General features: G+C 46.2%; 1 protein-coding gene across 1 annotated transcript in view; it reads right to left on the bottom strand.

The window, feature by feature from the left end:
- The window catches only part of STK32B (serine/threonine kinase 32B), a 349,859-nt gene that overhangs the window by 213,607 nt on the left and 115,579 nt on the right, over positions 1–20,673 (bottom strand). The window contains exon 3 of the mRNA XM_029234880.1: positions 18,090–18,241. Coding sequence (XP_029090713.1) covers positions 18,090–18,241 — 152 coding nt within the window. The remainder of the gene's footprint in view (positions 1–18,089; positions 18,242–20,673) is intronic.

The following is a 20,673-nucleotide window of genomic DNA, read 5'->3' as shown; positions in this document are numbered from 1 at the left end:
GGCCCACATACCGCAAAAAAAAAAAAAAAAAAGTAAGCACTAGACATTAGTCCCATTTTACAGATGATGAAACTGAGTCTCAATCGATCATCCCAAGTCCTGCAGCCAGTGACCTGAGACTCAAATTCAGGGCTGCTTGTCTGAGGGTTTTCGCTTCTTAGGGCACCCTGTAGCCTCTCTAATGTGGTTTAGCTCTGAGCTTCCTTTCAATCACAGGGGAGAGGATGACACAGCCAGATACACAATTTTCATTATCAGAATGAAGATGTTTTCTAGTTCCTCAGGGAAATCAAACTTTTTTCCCAAGCACTGACTTCAAGAAAGGCATCACTCACACAGCAGCACTATTCACAACAGCCAAGACATGGAAACAACCTAAATGCCCATCAACAGATGAATGGATAAAGAAGACGTGAGATATATATATATATATATATATATATATATATATATACACACACACACACACACACACACACATATAATGGAATATTACTCAACCATAAAAAAAGAATGAAATAATGCCTTTGCAACAACATGGATGGACCTAGAGATTATCTTAGTAAGTGAAGTAAGTCAGAATGAGAAAGACAAATCCCATATGATATCACTTATATGTGGAATCTAAAATATGACACAAATGAACTTAGCTACAAAGCAGAAAGAGACTTACAGACATGGAGAACAGACCCGTGGCTGCCACAGGGGAGTGGGGTTGGGGAGGGATAGATTGGGAGTTTGGGATTAGCAGATGCAAACTATTATTAAAGGATAAATAAACAACAAGGTCCTACTGTATAGCACAAGGAATTATATTCAGTACCCTGTGATAAACCATAATGGAAAAGAATATGAAAAAGAATGTGTGTGTGTGTATATATATATAAAACTGAGTCACTTTGATGTACAGGAGAAATTAACACAACACTGTAAATCAACTATACTTCAAAAAAATACATTTTAAAAAAGAAAGAAAGGCATCCCTCAGATGGGATCAGAGAAAGCTTCACAGATAAGCACTGGGCAGGGTTTTGTGGTGCAAATAGTAGCTCATCAGGTGAACAGGGTTGGGAGAAAATTCAGGAAAATGGAACATCACATGCAAAGACCTGGACAAGTGTCTGAAACCACTTGGTGTTGATGCTTGGCTCCAAGGAGTCCAGTACTTGTGGAGCTCAATGTGAGGTTAACTAATTTAATCACAATTTCAAGTTTAGTCAAGTTGGAAAACCAAAGAGAAGTGAAGAGAACATTTAATTTAGAGATGGATAATAAAATCTTATTAAGGTGGGCTCCACTAATTTGGAATATGGAGCAACTCAGATAGGTAAAATGAAGCATTTGAGGAACTGATTTATAATGTAAGCAAGATTAGACGCATTAATTCCAAATCACACAGGCTACTAATAGGTTTTCAAATATTCAGGAGTACATGGTCACATAGCAACAAAGATATGCTAATGACAAACACTTAATACATTCATTAAAATAGTTCCCCATGGTACCGCTCCTGTGTACACCTTATTAGACTTTCTACTTCCCACACCGTGTTGATGTGCGTGGGCCTGCCTCACTTTGAGCTGTTTTTGCAGAAATCACCATCACACATCCTTAATTAAAATGACATTCACTGCACACCAGATGTTCCCCAGACTTGTGGTTGAGAAGGGCAGCTGAGGCCACCCATCTGAATTTTAACATCCCATAAAGGATCTCCATAAGGCCTGAGACTGCTTTGAGTTTACCATCCAGACGTGAAACCCGAGACTGGCTCAGGGTTCATCAGAAATCTCATTACTCCCAGTACAGATCTCACGGGTGCGAATAAAATGGAAATTGTCAGAGTGGTTTAGACTGATTTTCCCTCTCACTGCACCTCATACAAAAGCACAGAATTCGGAGGGAAAGAAAGGATTAGCCAACTCCGTATAAACGCTGTGCACAGCAGGAATTCTAAACCAGCCTGACACCAAGATCTGCCATTGTGGGAATTCCCTGGCGGTCCAGTGGTTAGGACTCCGCGCTTTCACTCCCGAGGGCCTGGGTTCAATCTCGCAAGCCCCACAGTCCGGCCAAGGAAGAAAAAAAGAAAGAAAATTAAGATTACCATTGTGTCTCCCACAATTTATATTTTAAGCAAATGATCAGGGAAGCAGATAAAGTTTTATAATCATAATAATAGCTGAGTTTGAGATTTAACCATTGTTGGGCACCATGCCCTCATTTTACATAGGTTTTATGAAGTTCCTACTCTGTGAAGTAGGAATACTCCATCATAGGAAGTGGTTAGGATGACACGGGATAACACATTTTAGAGAGAAACTGACATGCAAAAAGAATGCAGTACATTTTAGATATTGCTATTATTTCATTATTATTTGCTGAAAAAACAACAACACGTGTTCTACCATGAAACATAATAGTGAGATTTACTCCAGGTGGCATGAGGCACTGTTGATAAATTTAATAATATAATTAACCAGACTTCGAGATCAAAGAAACCAAATACCTAAGCATCTTGATGATTCTTCAAAAGGCATCTGATAAAATTCAAAGTCAACTCCAAAGATAAAAAAACTCTTAGGAAAACAAGAATTAAAGGATAACATCCACAAGGTTATCCATGCACTCAAACAAGGGAACTAGTTAAGAGGTAGAACTGTTGGAAAAGTAGAATATGTTGACTCATCATTCAAGTATTCATTCATTTTACCAATATTTCTGGAGTGAATTCTTTGTGATCAGGTGCTGGTGGCCCAGAAATGATGCATTCATTCTGGAGGAGGAAGTAAATAAACTACTAAACGAATTTAATTTAATTTCTGATGGTGACATATGCTCTGAGGAAAATGATCCAGAGTATTGACAAACAGGTAGAAGGGCTGCAGTCGTAAGAACCTTCCCGTCACACATGTCCCTCACTGCCTGCAGCAACTAAAGGGATGGCACAGAGTTCAGCCTGAAACCGATTGGTCCACCCACCACCTTGCCACATAGCAAAGTGAGACCAAGAGGATGCCAAATGATGAGAGACGGTCAGCCCCAGACAGTGGGTGACGTACAGAGTTGGGAGCCTCCTCTCAGCTCCGCCCACAAACCCCGCCCTGCATCATCCCCACAGGCTGATGATGTGCTAAGGCCACAATCTCTGCTGGCCACAATTCTTACCTTTTTCTTCATTTGTTACCTGTCTGCACCTGCAGGCAACTGAGCCTGTGAGTCCTAATTTGACATGGCTCCTGGTCCCAAGGGCCTGAGGGTAAGGGTCATTTCTCAAGCCCACCTGCTCATAGAAAGAAGCCAACTGAGGTCCTGGCAGATTGAGTCCCTGCTGCTTCTAAAGAGGTTTGAGTGGGGGTAAGGGGATTCATGTCTGCCATGGCGTCTACCATCACTGATCCAGGGCAGTGGAGCTATGTGCTTATCTGAACTTGAACTGATTCCTCACGACATTTTCATTGCCTACATTCCCCACATTAGTTCTTCCTTTTGTTTTCTCGCTTAGTAATATCTTATCTTGAATTTTAAAAAATTTGTGTGAGTGGCTTTAAGTAATTTTGGAGCAAAATAACAGGGTAGAAAAGGAATAGAAAGAAAAAGAGAGGGGGAAAAAGAAAGAGTAAGAGAACCCTGCAGAGTGGTACCTGGCTCACGTCAGGTCATCAGCACCCAGCATCATTGAGGATGTGGGCCGTGTATCGCAAGTGCTACCAATAAGATGATCCCAGGTGCCTTTGGTGTGGCACTGAATGCCATCTAATGCAGAGCAAAGGGCTGCTCACTCCAATTCCAATTGCATTTCCATCCTGATTATATCAAGGGGAAGGTCTGGGTTTGATGCCAGCCTCTCTTCAACACTCTCCTACTACCTGTCAATCTCCATTTCAAGCAATGAAAAGACCTGATCTCAGGTTCACCATCTCGGCAGGCAACAGTATTTAGTTAGAATCTAATGATACTATATACGTTTCATATATATAAATTCTTAGTGTTGCTTTCTATTTAAGAAAACAGAGGATAGTTTTTTACTCATGGGGTAATACCAAGCTTTTAAGATCAAGTTAATCTCAATAAAAAAGTGAGCTGATATAAAAATGTTAAGTCCATAATATGCAGGTGGTTCTTAGATACGAAGACGATGTACATATCATCACGAGGGACCACTATGGGGTCTCTCCAACCTCCTTCTCCATGAAGTCACGGAATCAATTTATCACCTGGAAAGTGGATAACCACTTTTCAAGGTCATTTCAACTTTTTTTTTTTTTTTTTTTTTTTTGCTGGTTGAAATGTGCCTGGGGAATGTCAGGTTGCTAGCATTAGCAGGGCATGGAGGAAGGAGAGGTAGCAGCAAAAAAGGCTGGAGTAAACGTGAATCTTACAGAAATATATTTTACAAATGCCTCATTCCCCCACTTCAATGTGAGCCAACAGCCTTAGACCTATTGTAAAGAACACATTGGCGAATCAAAGGTACGTGCCCTGCCAATCAAAAAGAAAACGCACTTCTGTTATGAATTATGGAGAACATAATTAAAAATGAAAGAAATAAAAGGATTTTTGAGATCGAGAAGCATTTAAGTGCATTGTTCTGTTGCTGGGGCACATATGTTTGCATATTAAACTCAGCATGTTATGGGGCTAGTTTATCATCCATGCAAAGCATGTTCTCCTGTGCTAGAAGCCAGGGGTACAGAGATGAAAAGGCATGGTCCCCGCCCCCAGGGACCCACTGGGAGAACAGGTAGCTCCCCATTTCTTCCCAAACATCCCTCCCTTTTCTCTCCCATCCATTGAGAGACTACTATGTCCCAAGCCATGGATTGGGTGCAAGCATCCAACAAATGGATTATCAAGTGCCCACCTATGCCAGATCCTGTTTTAGGTACTGGAAACACAGCACATGAGATACACAGGACCCTGGCCTCAGGGAGCTCATATTTATTCTGGGAGAAGTCTGTAAAGTAATGAGCAAACACCAGAGGCAGAAAGGAGCTGAGCTTTCTACATAAAACAGGGTGACATGACAGAGAAAGCCCGGTAGCTGGATGAAGCCAATGGTCCAGGACGGCCTCTTGTGAATGAATGAGCCATGACCCTCTTTTGAGATTCTCGGATAGAACAATCACAGGGCAGACTCTGAGAAGGACCACACGAGAGCACTAGCCGCGTGCTGTGGGGACCCAGAGGAGGGAGCAAGGATTTCTGCTCTGCACGGAAGTGCTGATCAGGGATGTCTCTGGAGGATAAGGGTTTCTGACTGTGGTGGCCTTTGTAGGTTTCCAGTTCAACGTGTCAACAATCCAGCAACCACATTTGGCTTCTAAGTCAGTAAACATCCTGAAATCTCTTCTTGCATGTGTGTCCGGAACGCTGCTCCTCCCGTCACCACCTTTTCAAGATATTTCTCCCAGTTTCACGCATGACTGATAATGTGGCTGGAAATTAAAAACCCAGTGTCACCTGTGAAGAAGTCGCCCCTGGGAGCCGTGCGTGGGTTCGTGCAGGGCAGGGGCCCCAGGTGAGGGCACCGACCCCTTGGAATACAGAAACGCAGCCAGAAGAGGGACTCACAGAGAAGCAACATGCCCACTTATGATTCCCGTTGAGCATCTGCACCAGCTGGACGGCAGCCGAGGCTTCCGCGGAGCGTGCGAGGCCGGGAAAGTGGTGGGAGACGCTCAGGCTTTGGAGTGAGACAGACGGGTTAAAATACTGACTCCCCAGCTTAATGGTCCGATGATGCCGGGGAAATCGCTCCACCTTACCAGATCTGGGTCTTTTCATCTACAGATCGAGCTAATGATGCTCACTGCATGCCCTCCCCTCTCCTTGCACAGGAAGAAGGCTCATGATCCACTGGGGGCAAGGGGCTGAGAGGTGGAAAGGAGTGAATGAAGTCTGGTCTTGCAGAGGCAAAGTCTTACAGCAGAGAGGAGGGGTCAACACATTGTCAGGGTCACGTTCAGACAGGGCATCAGGAGTCATGGAGGACAGTGATGGTCCGCAGAGCTCTCAGGGGCAGCCAGGAAGGCCCTGGGGACCAGGCTACCATGTTGCAGGAGACTGTGAGGGTGTGATGGTCCCCTGGGAGTTGTGCACAGCACAGGTATCCCTGGGGATCCAATAGCAGGAAGAATGGCCCTCGAGGTCTCTTGTGATGGGTTTTCTAAGAAAATATCACCATTCTGGACTGAGGACCTTGCAAATCTCCACTCTGCCCTTCATGAGCAATGTGGTCTTCCACTGTCATTTCCCATCGCCTCTCAAACAGTTCTCAGGGCAAAAGCACAAGTGGCCATTTATCAACGAAGCACGCATTCCTGAGAGTCAACAATGACTCTATTGTATTCTCTGTGCATCTCTACTGTCCAGACATAATTCCTGACTCCCGAGGCCCTGCGAGGCTCCTGGTTCTGTGGGAGCCGCATGCGGCTGCGGGAGCACGTTCAGGCATCCTTTCCTGTCCCCTGTGGTATCTGTCACTGGCCTGGGCACAGCAGTTAACCTGAGTGTGGAACAGAACACTTTTCTTTAACCATGAATGTGCGGCCTCTAGTTTTACCTGTTGAGAGGTATTTTCATTAAGCCCGTAATTCTTTGGATTTGATCACACAGTCTGGGTCATTCTGCTCTGCTTCTCAGAGCTGGCTGTGCTTGGGCCCAGTTCTCAGCCCACAGGGCAGGCTGCAGTGGTCCAATCTCACACTCACAGAGCAGGAGAGACAATTCAGGCTACTGGCTGTCATAATGGTTAAGCAGCAAAAAGTCTTCCTTAAATGAAACCAAATGTAGAACATTACGAAACAGGAATGCAGAATGAGGCAGGACAGAGGCCTGGTCCCTACACATTCAGCCCCATCAGCCCCAAGTAACCTCTAAGGAAGTTCCTGGGTCCCCCAGGGCTCCAGGGAAACCAGTGGATAGAGTCTAAGGCCTTCAGGCCACGGAGGAGAAAACTGTATCCAGAGAAGGAAGGTATCAAATTTCAAGTGAGTGGATAAGATCCCAATGGCAGGTCTCAGTTTTCCCTCTGAAATTCCCACACAATTTCCAAAAACTCTTATCACATCAGCTTGAAAAATGGAGGTGGTGGAAAGTGTAAGTTCTGGGTGAATCCCGGCTCTATCCTGTTAACTGTGGGGCCCTATACAATCAATCACTCAGCTTCTCTGAGCCTCAGTTTCCCCGTGTGTAATAACCCCTGCCATGGGGACTTGCTGTGAGCATTGGGTGCCGTGAAATCCCCAAGGTGCCACTTGGTCAGGGAGTCTCCCTGATGCCACAGAGAATGCCAAGCTTCCTCTTCCTTTACAATGTCAGTTTCCTGTGCACGTGCACTCCCTTCCCAGCACTTGCCAGAATCTCGAATTGTCAATGTTTTTATAAAGTTATTGGATTTTTGCTTGTCTCCTGTCCAGACTGGAAAAGGGGATGCTCCACGCAGGTGAGGCCATGCCTATTTTGCTCTGCGCATATCACCAGCACTTAGGACCATGCCCAGCACGCATAACAGATGCTTAATAAACAGGCGCTGAATGAACGAACTCGTGAACCCAAAGGCAGTGGGCGCTGGCGCAGAGCGCTAGTCCAATGCACGGTCTGCTTATTTATAGCCCCGAACCCCTCTGAGCCTCAACTGTCTCTCTGCAAGATGGAGAGGCACAGTGGCTCTTGTCAAGGCCGTGGGAACAATGAACGGGATGACTCACGTGGAACCCTCAGCACAAGCCAGGTACCCAGCAAGTGCTTAATAAAGGTTCGCTATTAGCACTGCTTCCATCATTACCCATCAGAATATAAAAGGTCACTTTCCTTCCTCAGCTTCACAGACTTACTCTGGATCAGAGGTAGGGGGTGGAAACACCATTTGTTCAGATTAGCAAAATCATTTCTATTGGGTTTAGAAGACTAGAGGGTTCGATCTTGGTTTTGGTTTCCAGGTCAGTGTGGGTCGGTGGGAGTGAAGAACCAAGGTGGCTGCCATATATGGCTCCCTGAATATCACGTGTTGGGGAGGCAGGACATTTATTCATTCAATCCTTCATTCAGCAGGTACTCACTGAGCATCTCTTTGATGCCAAGACATGTTTCTGAGCGCTGGGAAGGAGCAGTGAAAATGCAGACAAGTCTGCCCTCCTGGAGCCCTTCCTTCATGTGTGTGTGTGTGTGTGTGTAGGAGACATAGAAAAATAAACAAGATGAATAAGTAAAATGTATCACGTGTTATAGGATGAAAAGTACCATAGCATATAAAGCAAGGAAGAGGGTTAGTGGGTTAGGGGCTGCCAGCCAGGGTGGGGAGGAGCTTATGATTTTAAACTGGGTGGTCAGCAAAAGAGCTCAGATAGGGAGGTAACATTTGAGAAAGATCTGCAGGAAGTGAAGGTGTGAGCCCTGCAGGTGTCTAGAGGAAGTGGTCCCAAGCAGAGGAAACACCGGTGCAAAGACCAGGAGTAGGCGTGGAAGCGAGGAGTGGGGATTGGTGGTGGGGGGGGGTGCCAGGCTGTTGGAAGAACATGGGGAGCTGCCACGTGACTTTCAAAAACTTGAGGAACAAGGGCGCCACAGTCTCCAATTTAATTAAGCTCACTACAGCGGGTAAACGCTTCCCAAATGTATTACGTTCTAATGCAATTTTTGTATCGCTTTGGGATATGAACTTAGCATAAAATTGCTCCTCACTGAGCATCCCTCGTCTTTATCTGCAGTCCTTACATGTATAACCGCATTCACTGCCTTCCACTGGCAATTTCATGCACACAAACTGTGCATGGGATTTACAGGCTATTACCCATCCTTCAGTTTTTCTCAGAAGGAAGTATATTAATGTATATCTCACTAACAAATTATCATTTCCATAGGGCTTTCATTCACTGGTCCTCATGTGATTTGGACTTCACAAAGTCCAAGGAAGGGAGGGAGGTATTATCCCCATTTTACAGATGAGGAAACTGAGGCTTTCCAAGAATACCATCCTAGGAAGGGGAAGGACCATTTTTTGTCCAGTATCCAACTACTGTATTTCTTCTTTTTCATTTCTCTCAAGGTATCTCTTTCCTTACTTATTCATCTTGGGTTCATGAGGCTTATCCCCGGGCCTGGCTCCCAGAAGTTGGTTTAGGAAGAGCAAAAGCTTTGGTGCTAGATCTGGGTCTATCAGGGTTGTGCTGGAGCTGGCTCATACTGGCTCATGAGAACTGCTGAATTTTCAGAAATTTTATAAGTGGTCAACATGCTGTTAGTTTGAAATCAACCATGTCTTAGTCTGTTTGTGCCGCTATAATAGAATACTATAGACTGGGTGGCTTATAAACAACAGAAATTCCTTTCTCACAATTCTGGAGGCTGGAAGTCTAAGATCAAGGTGCGGACAGATTTGGTGTCTGGTGAGCATCAGCCTTCTGGCTCATAGATGGTTGTCTTCTTGCTGTGTCCTCACATGGCAGAAGGGGAAGGAGTGAGGGAGCTCTCTGGGGCCTCTTGGAGGGGCACTAATCCCATTCATGAAGGCCCCACCCTCACGACCTAATCATCTCCCAAAGGCCCCCACCTCCAGATACCATGCCATTGAGGGGCTAGGGCTTCAACATACAAATTTTGGGAAGACACATACATTAAGTCTATAGCAGGCCATGATGGGACTATTTGCACCACAGAAATCAGCTGACTCTACAAATCGGGACTTGCTTTTTGTCCTCTTGGACAGCTGTTAAGCATTTCCTGGTACATCGTTACCTCTAATCCCAGTGCTGCCTCTTGTCAGCTACATAATCTTACACAAGTTATTTAACCCACCAGTCCTCTGCTTCCCCAACTGTACACTGGGGATAAGAACATCCATCTTGTAAGATGATTCTGAAGATTAACTAGGATAAAATAGGAAAAGAGCCATGTACCATAGGTGATCCATAAAGGATAGTGTTACCAATATTTTAGGCCTTGATGAAGTGTGGGAAGACTTTAATGATTCCCCAAGGACCAAGTAGAGTCTTTTTTTTTTTAAGATGTTGGGGGTAGGAGTTTATTAATTAATTTATTTATTTTTGCTGTGTTGCGTCTTCGTTTCTGTGCGAGGGCTTTCTCTAGTTGTGGCAAGCGGGGGCCACTCTTCATCGCGGTGCGCGGGCCTCTCACTATGGCGGCCTCTCCCGTTGCGGAGCACAGGCTCCAGACGCACAGGCTCAGTAGTTGTGGCTCGCGGGCCCAGTTGCTCTGCGGCATGTGGGGTCCTCCCAGACCAGGGCTCGAACCCATGTCCCCTGCATCAGCAGGCAGATTCCTAACCACTGCGCCACCAGGGAAGCCCAGGAGAGTCTTAATTACAGAAAAACATGTGGGAAGCATGAGGAGCAGTCAGAGAAATGGGCACAAGAAGGTGCCATGTGGGGACAGAAGGTGGGGAATCAGAGGGCCCCAAAGACCACCAGTGGGTCCAAGTGAGTCCTGGCTTTCCCTCTGACCTTGGGCAAACTCCATGCCCTTCCTGATTGATTGCTGGATCCACCCCCTTCACCCACAGGAATTGTCTGATATACCAGGGCCCAACCCCACCCTCCTCGAGCCCTGGAGTTACACAGCATGACCTCTGGCTCCTCATGCATTCCTTTCCACGGTTCAGCGCTGACCCCCTGGATGTCAGAACACAGCTGGGACATCTTGCAATCCACACTCACCCCCTTCAGAATAACAAACCTAAGAAATCTGCCATCTTGAAAGCACAAACTGAAGTTACCAGTGATGTTAACAAATCTTGGAATAGAAAAGGATGAGAAAAGGACCCTGGATGAGTCAGCATCACCTCTTGTGCCCTTTTATTAAGGGAGTTACCATGCTGATGGAGACTAAAGAAGATGATACTAATTGCAACTGGGAAAAAACCCACGAGCATTTCCCATCTGTGACCTCCAGGACATGGTGGACATTTGTAATCTCTATATTTTTTAAGTTACCCAGGACCCCAAAGGACAGTGACTACTTAAGATGGAAGGAAGAGAGCAGGGGAGCAGGGTCAACTGTTGGTTTAAGGTCTGTCCTCTCTCATCTGTAAGCTCTGTAAAGAAGGAGACTATCTCGCTCATTGTTCTATCACCGATGCCAACACAGGGTTTGGCATGTTGTAGGTCCTTAACAAACACTGAATGAATTAATTTATTAAACATTGGATGCTAGGAATACAGAGGTGAATAAAGCATGGTCCCATTCCCCAAGTGGCTCACTGCTAATGGAAGAAACAGATGTACAGATAGATAAATGTGATTGAGCTGCTTTGTACTGCAACAGAGTGCAGAAGAAAGCACTGCCAGTTGAGGCCTGGGTGGCAATCCTGAGGCAGCTCGATAGAGGAAGTGGTGTCTGGCCTATAGACTTTAAGAGGCAGTAGCCATAAGGATTCTCTTCTTCTCTGGATCCTTAAAAATTAAGACAGTGCCTGGTACCCAGTAAGAGTCCAATAAATATCTATTTAATGAATGAATACTTGTGGGGGCAGAAGTTCTCAAAGAGAACAAAGGGGAGACGGTGTTCCAGGTAGAAGGAACAGCATGTGCAAAGGCCCGGAGGGCTGATGACAGCAAGATGAACTACAGGTGCCACTAATCAGTTAGTATGGCTGGGACAAAAATGCACCGAGATGGTAGCAGGGGTGGGTGTCAGGAGGAGAGACTGACATAATGTCAAGAGGCCAGGGCATGGAGAGACATCTATTCTGTGGGCTTTGGGGAGCCATCGCAGAATTCTAATCAGAGAGTGGGCTCGGATTTGCACTTTGGTAAGACTTGCCCTGTGCTATAGACTGTGCTTATGTCCCCTCCCCTAATTCATATGTTGAAACTCTAGTCTCCAATGTGATGGAGATAGAGCTTTCGGGGTAATTAGGTCATGAGGGTGGAACCCTCATGATGGGATTAGTGCCCTTACAAGAAGAGGCAAGAGAGAGCTCTCTCTCTCTCTCCCCCAGGTGAAGGCACAGCAGGAAGACAGCCATCTCTACACCAGGAAAAGGGTATTCTTCAGAACTTGACCATGTTGGCACCCTGATCTCAGACGTCTCAGCCTGCAGAACTGTGAGAAATAAATGTCTTTTAAGGCCCCCAGTCTATGGTAGTCTGTTACTGCGACCTGAGCTGACCAAGACACCCTGTGTGGGGAAAACTGGTGGTGGCTGAGTGTTGAAATGCTGGTTGGGAGGTTGTAGCAATATTCAAGGCCAAAGATAATTAGTTTTATGGAAATGAAGCTGCTCAGTGACTGGTGATTATTTGTAAAGGGCTTCTATCCTTCATCAAAGGTCCCTGAGGGACCTTCTGTCTCTATCCTCCCCGCAACCTCCTTTCCTGCCCACTTGCTTCAGACAGGTCAGCTTCACCTTTAAAAACCTTACACAGTTTTACTCTAATCAAAGGTCTCAATGCTTAAGAAAAACTAGCCACTAATTTAAGTGATTCTTTCTTGCCTGAGAGTGGCTCATAGAGACCTGTGTCTTGACTCAGCCTTTCGCTACTCAGAGAAGGTTCCAGAAACACTTGCTATGAGAACAGTTTAAACTGATTGCAGGTATCTGTTCTCATCCTATCCTGCTAGGTATCCGTCCTCACAGTTAATCCAGCAGCAAACAGGGCAGGGGAGGCGCTGCCTAATTATAAACAGAACATTTTAACAGTATAGTAAATATAGTCAATCTGGTAAGCAGAATTGGATTTTGAAAATACAGTCTGAAAACACAATGAACTACCTACCCCACTACAATGTAATCAGGATAAAAATCTAGTACCGAAATCTCAAGACTCATCTTCCAACAGTCAGCATGTCCTCATGTTCCCCGCTGGAAGAGAAGGAGAGAACTGGTCCAGCCAGCCCCAGACTAACCTGAAAGACGGGTGCTAATCATATCAACAGCAGTGGAGGTCCCTGATCCAGCGGTCACCTCATGCCTGGGACCATGTGGATGCTTGTTACATATTCCCCCATTTGGTCCTTGTAGCAACTCTATCATGTGGTCAACTTTTCATTTCCATTTTCCAAATAAGGAAACTGAGACACAGAGGGGAGAATCAAATCACTCTCGAGCCCTCTGTATTAGTCTGCTCAGGTTGCCATAACAAAATACCACTGCCTGGGAGGCTGAAGCACTGGAAGTTAGTGTATTCTCACACAGTTCTGGAGACTGGAAGTCCAAGATCAGGGTCTGGGCATGGTCGTGTTCCAGTGAGGGTTCTCTTCCTGGTTTGCAGACAGCCACCTTCTTGCTATGTCCTCACATGGCAGAGACTCACTCTCTCTCCATCTTCTTAAAAGGCCACCATCCTGGCGCAGTGGTTGAGAGTCCGCCTGCCGATGCAGGGGACACGGGTTCGTGCCCCGGTCCGGGAAGATCCCACATGCCGCGGAGCGGCTGGGCCCGTGAGCCATGGCCGCTGAGCCTGCGCGTCTGGAGCCTGTGCACCGCAACGGGAGAGGCCACAACGGTGAGAGGCCCGCGTACAGCAAAAAAAAAAAAAAAGGCCACCATCCTTTCGGATTAGGGTTCCACCCTAATGACCGCGTATAACCTTAACAGCCACCTAAAGATCCTGTCTCCAGATATAGTCATATTGGGGGTTAGTCATATTGTGGGGCGGGAAGGGGGCGGGGAGGCAACACAGTTCCAGAGTAGCCGCTTTGCCTACAAGAGGCAGAGCTGTCATTAGAACCTGGGAGATCGGACCTCAGAGTCCGAGTGTTGAAACTCTCCCCGCCATCTCTCCCCTCCCCGCCATCTCTCCCCTCCCCACCTCTCCAGGGCTCCCGCTACTGCACAGCCCTCTTCTCTGGGGTGTGATTTCTCATTGCCTTTTTCCTTTGCCCCAGTTGTCTTAAGCCCCACAGAGCAAAACAGCTTTGCTTCAGAACAGGTGAAAATATTGCACTTGACAACTCCACCTGGATCGTCACGAGCTTGGGAGCACCCATCATTGGTTCTTTAGAGGGCAAATTGTCGTGAAAACTAATCAGGGCCCGGCCTTTGCCTTTGCCTTTGCCTTTGCCAGTTATAGAGCATGTCAGCAAAAGAGAAGAATGACAAGGGGCGTAGTCAGGCTTTCCAAGTCTGCGATAATTCACCCTCCGTGTAATGAGATGAAAAGCTGATGTATAATTAATTTAAAGCCGTGGTGCCCTTATGAACCTGACAAGCAATCCCACGCCATGCTCCCTCCTAGCAGAGTAAGGGAGGCAGCAAACAGAAGCCCAGCAGGAGGGGCTCCATGCAGGGAGGAAGGGGGCGTGGTGGGCTAAGCAGGGTGGGGTCAGGGCCTTCTCGCAGCAGCCATGGTAGAAGGGTTGTGAATGTGGGCCATGATGCCAGACAGCCTGGGTTCAAGTCCCATCTCCTCCATTTATTAGTGGTGTGACTCAGTTACCCCATCTGTAAAATGGGGACAATAATAATAGGATGATAGTAGGAAACTAAAGAGGCCGTTAGGAGGATTAATAGCAGTTAAAGAAGACACTTATCAAGTACCTAATAAACGTTAGTGGTATTTGCCTGCAAGAACTGGAAACCTCAGGGCACACTGGACGATCTTGAGTTTGAATCGCAATTCCATTGATTCAGGTAAGATCATGAACTGCTTTGAGCCCTGCTTTACTTCTTTGACAAATGGGGCCCAAACCCCTTGTCCCACAGGGCTGTTATGAAGACTCCAGCACAAGGATATAATGTCTGGGTGGCAGGTGCCAATCACGTGGTGGGCACAGTCACTACTGTTTTCTGGAAACAGCTCCCAACCTCCCTCTGCAGATTCCTAAGACTCAGGTGGGACCAACCTCCTGGCCCCTTCCCCACTGCTTTAGGAAGGGGCGCATGACCAGGTCAATCACGCCTGTGACCTTCACAGGTCTGTGGCTGTTCAGCTAGCAGACGTAGGAAAACCATCAGTCAGCATGGGTCGTGGCTCTGAAACACAGCCAGCACAGGGGAAAGCAGGAGATAGAGACCGAAGTCAGCTGGAATTCTAGACTTTTTAGGTATAAAACCCAAGAAATTCCCTTTGGTGTTGAAGCACGTTTAAGTTTCTGCCCGCTGAACCACACAGTATGTAAAGTACTCAGTACTGCCCAATGCATTAAGGACCCTCTCCTTTTCACTTATAGCTGAAAGGAGCATTCTCTCTCTCTCTCTCTCTCTCTATCTCTATCTATCTATCTATCTATCATCCATCTATTATCATATGTAGGTACACACATGCACACACACATATATACATAACCTCTTACAGTAAACAATATTTTCATTTACAGAAAATATACTGTCATATCTTTTCCTATACGTTAACTCTCAAAACAGTGCTACCAGTAAACAAGGTATTATTTTCACCATTAGCAGGTGAAAAATTGAGGCCAAAGAGTTGGAGACTCCAAAATCAAGCAGCAGGTTCTATCCTTTCTTGCTTATGATGGGAATCCAATGCCCTAAGAGGCCAACGTGCACAGGGAGCTTTCCCATTGACCCAGCGCTTACATGGAATTAAAGGGGGTCTGTCATTAATCTGTTGGCATCTTGGAGACCATGAACACAGCATCAAAAAACGGTCCTAAAAAGGGAGGATGCCGACACATCGTCCCTCCTTCAACACACATCACAGTCCGGATGTACATCCCATGCCCTTACTCGGTCTAAGGAGTCTCCCCTGAAACAGTTCAAGCTCAGAGATCTTCATCTCAGCATTATTTACATTGGCAAGATAATTAGAAACAGCCCTAAATAACCTATACGACAGGTTAGAGGTTAGATGTCTTATTGAACTTCTCCACAGTGGAAGGCTATGTAGCCATTAGAAGTGATTTACAGAAAGTTTGTAGTAAGGAGATAATGCTCCTACTAGACAATTAATTTGAAAAAACAAAATCCAACTTGTTATGCGTGGTTTTATATCAATGACATTTACAGTCATATTGATATGAGAAAAGAAGTATAAAAAGAATTACACACCGAAATGTAATCTGGTGGTGGTAGGATTCTGGATAATTGTTGCCTTCTTATGTATGTCATTTTCTGTATTTTGCAATGCACCTATGTTGCTTTTCTGATTAGAAATGATGCAGCCACAGTGGAAAATAGTACGGAGAGTCATCAAAAAATTAAGACTATAAGTACCATATGAGCCAGCTGTCCCAATTCTGGGTATTTATCCAAAGAATACAAACACATTAATTTGAAAAGATATTTGCACTCCCATGTTCCTTGCAGTGCTATGTATGTATAATAGTGAAGATATGGTAAACACCTAAGTGCCCATCAACGGACAAATGGATAAAGAAGATGTCATATATATATACAACTGATTGCTGCTCTGCCATAAAAATATAGATGAAATCTTGCCATTTGAAACAACATGGATAGAATTTGACGGTTATTATGCTAAGGTAAATACGTCAGATGGAGAAAGACAAATATTGTGTGATTTTACTCATATGTGGAATATAAAAAGCAAACAAACAAAAAACAAAGGAACAAATCAGATCAATCAAAAACAAACACGTACATACATACTGAGAATAGAGGAGTGGTTACCGGAAGGAAAGGGACGGGCTGGGGGAAGGGGAGTGAAATGGGTAAAGGGAATCAACTGTATGGTGATGAATGGAAGCTTAATTTTTGGTGATGAGCGCACTGTAGGGTATACGGAAGTAGAAATATAATGTTGTACACATGAAATTTATGTAATGTTATAAACCAAATGTCACCGCAAAAAAAAATAAATTTAAAACATTTCCTCGTACAGCAATCAAAACATGAAGAGGTTTATTGCCCCCAAATAACTGAAGTGTTTGGGTGTCTGGAGACATGACAAATGCACACTTGTTACCCAGATTCTAGTGTATGACACACAGTATGGTGTTTGCCCACAGAAATGCCCAAGTCTGAGGCATCTGCCGGGCAGACTTGGATTTTCTCAAACAGGACAACTGATGTCCCTCCTTGTCCTATCACCCAATGTTCAGAGTGCTTCTATATATGAAGGGCAAGAGAAATAACTGGTGATATTAGGGATTCAGGCTAGGCTAGACTTTCCCATCAGAAAGGATGCTCTGAAGATCAAAAGATGCAGAATGCAACTGTCAGATTTTGTTTCCTAGAATAGCCTGTCCTCTCCCCTTCAACAAAATCCAGCTCAGGAAACATTGGTTAAGTGCCCCCAACATGTCTGAGGCTGTATTAGACTCCCAGAAACAAAGAAGCAGGAGACAGCCTTTGTTCTCAAGGAGCAAGTGATTTCTTAGTAAGGACAGATAAATAAACAATAATTTGGGTTCAAGGTGATGCAGGCTATGTTGGGTCAAGCACAGGTCAAGGTGGAGACATGAGGAGTGTTCACCCAGCCTGTGGGGCAGCAAAGGCTCCTCGCCTACGGACCTTGAAAGCTGAACCAAAGGAATGCACAGCATTTGGTCAGAGGAAGCTGGGGAGACAGGAAGGTGGAAGTTTCAGGAACAGGAGACTTCACATGCAAAGACACAGAGGCAGGGAAACAACCAGCAAAGGGGCAAATCTAGGACACAAATTAAAGCAGAGATGATAGCCAGGGGTGGGAGGGAGAGAAAGTTCCAGAACATGGCTCCTAGCGGGCCTCGTCGGCCAGATTCAAAACTTGGAATTTAGCATGTCCACACCAGGCAGCCATCCGAAGTGGAGTAAAACGTCAGCTCCTCATGTTCATGGCAAGTCCTGCTTGCCACGAACACTGTGGGTGTAATTTTCTAAAAAAGTTAAATTCCCCTTAGAAGGCTCCATTTGGCATCCTCTTATCACATTCTACATGTGTTCTCGAACATACAAAAACCTTCTCTTCTAAACCGATTTCAATTCTGATTCACCAGGTAAGAGGACCGAATGAAAATTAAGCCTATGTTTAATGATTTCATCAGAAAATGTACTCTACCGAGTAGTCATCAGAAAGTGTACCCAACGAAATATTCATAAGAATATCTGAACCCAGAAAATTTCGTTTCTTTCTCTCTACAGCACAGAAGCTTCCTTCTAGCAGAGCCGGATTTGCATTTGGCTCCATAATGAGGATTTCACCAGAGCCCTGGATGGAATCACTCACCACAGATTGACCAAGAAAGGATGCTCCAGTCCCTGCATGATCTGGAGCTCCCGGAAGACGTTCCGGACTTCGTCCCTCTCGATGCACTTCTGCTTGTTCATGTACTTCATCGCATACATTTTCTTAGTGTCTCGCTTCTGCACGATGCAGACCTGAGTGACAGCCAAAAGGGAGAACATTCAGGCCAACGTTTCAAAGGAACAAAAAGGCAGCCCCTCACGGCATCCCTACTCCTGGGTTCAAGTCTTGGTTCTGAAATCTTGCTAGTGGAGCAGCGCTGGCTACGCCACAACCTCTCCAATATTTGCAAAATGGAAGAGCTGGACCAGATTCACCTGTTGATCAGGTATTTACACTAAGAAAGTGCTGAAAAAGCAGCTGCAGAAACAGGAGGGGGAAGAGGCAGCCCTGTACTCAAGGAGCTCATAGCCTGGGAGGAAAACAGACAGATGCACCAATATCTACGATGCTGAGATACACGTATCTGTGCCTCCCGTGGCCCCCACCCTCCCCACTTCTGCTCACACCTCCATCGCCAGCCCCACTTCTCTTTGCCCGATGACTCTGTCTGCCAGCAGAGCCCGCACTGCTGTAACAGACTGGCGATGCCAAAGAGTTAAGGCCCACAGAAGCAACACTCGGCCCATGCAGGCAGCTGGGGCATCTACACCCCAGACCCCTTGTCCATCCCATGGCTCCCAGAGTTTGAGAGTTTGCCCACAGGGCTAACTGGCTTGACGGCACACCCTTACCAGCAGCCTCCTGCCCTTCCTTCCCTGACTCACTTCCCAACTCACTACCTGTGCCTGCTTCCTCTCCAGGGCCCTTGGGGAGACCCAAACTAAGGCACATGGGCCCTGGGGGAGCAAAGGAGAAGTGGTGACAGCAATGGTGGCAGCTCCTGTACTGAGCACTCTACTTTGGGAGACTGAGCAAACTGTCTCCCTGATTATCTCACGTAATCCCCACAAGAACCTTGCGAATAAAGGCTCCACCTTCCCTTGAGCACGAGGAAGCTGCAGCCCCGTGTGCACTAGTTAACTTGCCCAGAGTTCAACAAGCCCCTCGGTGTCAGGACAGTGATTCAAACCCACAACAGTCTGATTTTTGAGTGACGCCCTTACTCACAAGGGGCAGCGCTGGGAGGGGGGACATGCTGTCAGAGAAGGCTCTCTCGAGGCACTAATGCCAGAGGGTGGGCATGAAAGGATGGAAAGATGGCAAAGGCAAACGAAGAGGCTTTTAGGGGAAAGGGAAGATATAAAGGAGAACATAGAGCCTTAGGACACCCGGCAAGGAGTATGGTGTGGCTGGAAAAAAGTAGCAGGGTGAACAGGTACTGTATTCCCGACATCCTGATGGGGAATTGTATTCATTTCCTCGGGCTGCCATAACAAAGTACCACAAACTGGGGGCTCAAAGTAACAGAAATTTACCGTCTCACAGTTCTGAGCCAGAAGCTCCAAATTAAGGTGTTGCCAGGGCCATGTCCCCTCTGCAGGCTCTCGGGGAGGGTCCTTCTTTGCCTCTTCTAATTTCTGGGGGTTGTTATCAATCCTTGATGCCCCTTGCTAGCAGCTACATCACATGAATTTGGGGACGGATACTATTCAACCCAGTACAGTAACTAGTTTCATTACCCTCACTTGACAGATAAAGGAAGAGAAACAGAAAGATTTTAGACCTTCCTCACGCCTCAGGACTCAAACCCAGGCTCTCTGCCTTCCCAGGACGCACCAATGATGCATCCTCCCTGGGAACAGGTCTGTGATAGAGAACGCGAGGGATATGGTTACGGGCCTGGGAATTTGGGGTTTTCTCTGGGCGTCCCAAGTTGGTCTTCTATTGGAAATTGGACCCCTTTTGCTCCGATGGGCTATGAATCTGAGGCAGATACAAGACGGTGGGGAAAAGCCTGAATTCCAATTCCCACTCTGGTTCTTGCTGCCTTTCTGAGCTTCTGTCTCAGCATCTGTCTGAACAGAGTTATCAAAGCCCACCCTGCCCCACTGGGGTGAAACTAAATGAGACCAAGGAAGTGGGAGTGCCCGGCTGTGTCTAGGGGATGATAAATGTCACTGGAATCTCAATGTCTTAAGAAGCACATTTCATGAAATCTCCAAAAGAATGCTTTTCCAGGCAGTACTATTAGTGGCATGAGGTTGAAGGCCCAAGAACTTTGCCAGTGAACTTGAAAATATAAAACCACAGAAGGCAAAGGTGTGCTGGACAAAAGCCCCTTGGGGCCCTGGTTCGCAGGAATCTGAAGAGAGACTTCCAGAGCCCTGAGACCCATGTCCGCAGGCAGACACACAGGGGGCAGATCATTCCACTAATTAGGGTTTCTCATCTCTCTCACTCCTCATTTGCCTTCTCAGAAGAGATGTGGAGTAGACATGGTCTCTGCCAGGGCTGGGAGCCCTGAAATCCAGTTGGCCGCATCATCTCGAAAAACTGAGGCTGTGATTCCACGGAGTCTGGGCAATCCCCCTGTCAGAGGAAGACCCCTCCCAGCCCCGGCTCTTGTTGGTATGACTGACGATGGGCAAAGGTGCTGAGAGACGGCTCTCACCTCCTGGGCCAG

This window comes from Monodon monoceros, unplaced genomic scaffold (genome assembly GCF_005190385.1).
Source record: "Monodon monoceros isolate NGI ecotype Baffin Bay Population unplaced genomic scaffold, NGI_Narwhal_1 Super_Scaffold_20, whole genome shotgun sequence".
NCBI classification, from domain to species: domain Eukaryota; kingdom Metazoa; phylum Chordata; class Mammalia; order Artiodactyla; family Monodontidae; genus Monodon; species Monodon monoceros.
This window is presented reverse-complemented; position numbering and strand designations above follow the sequence as displayed.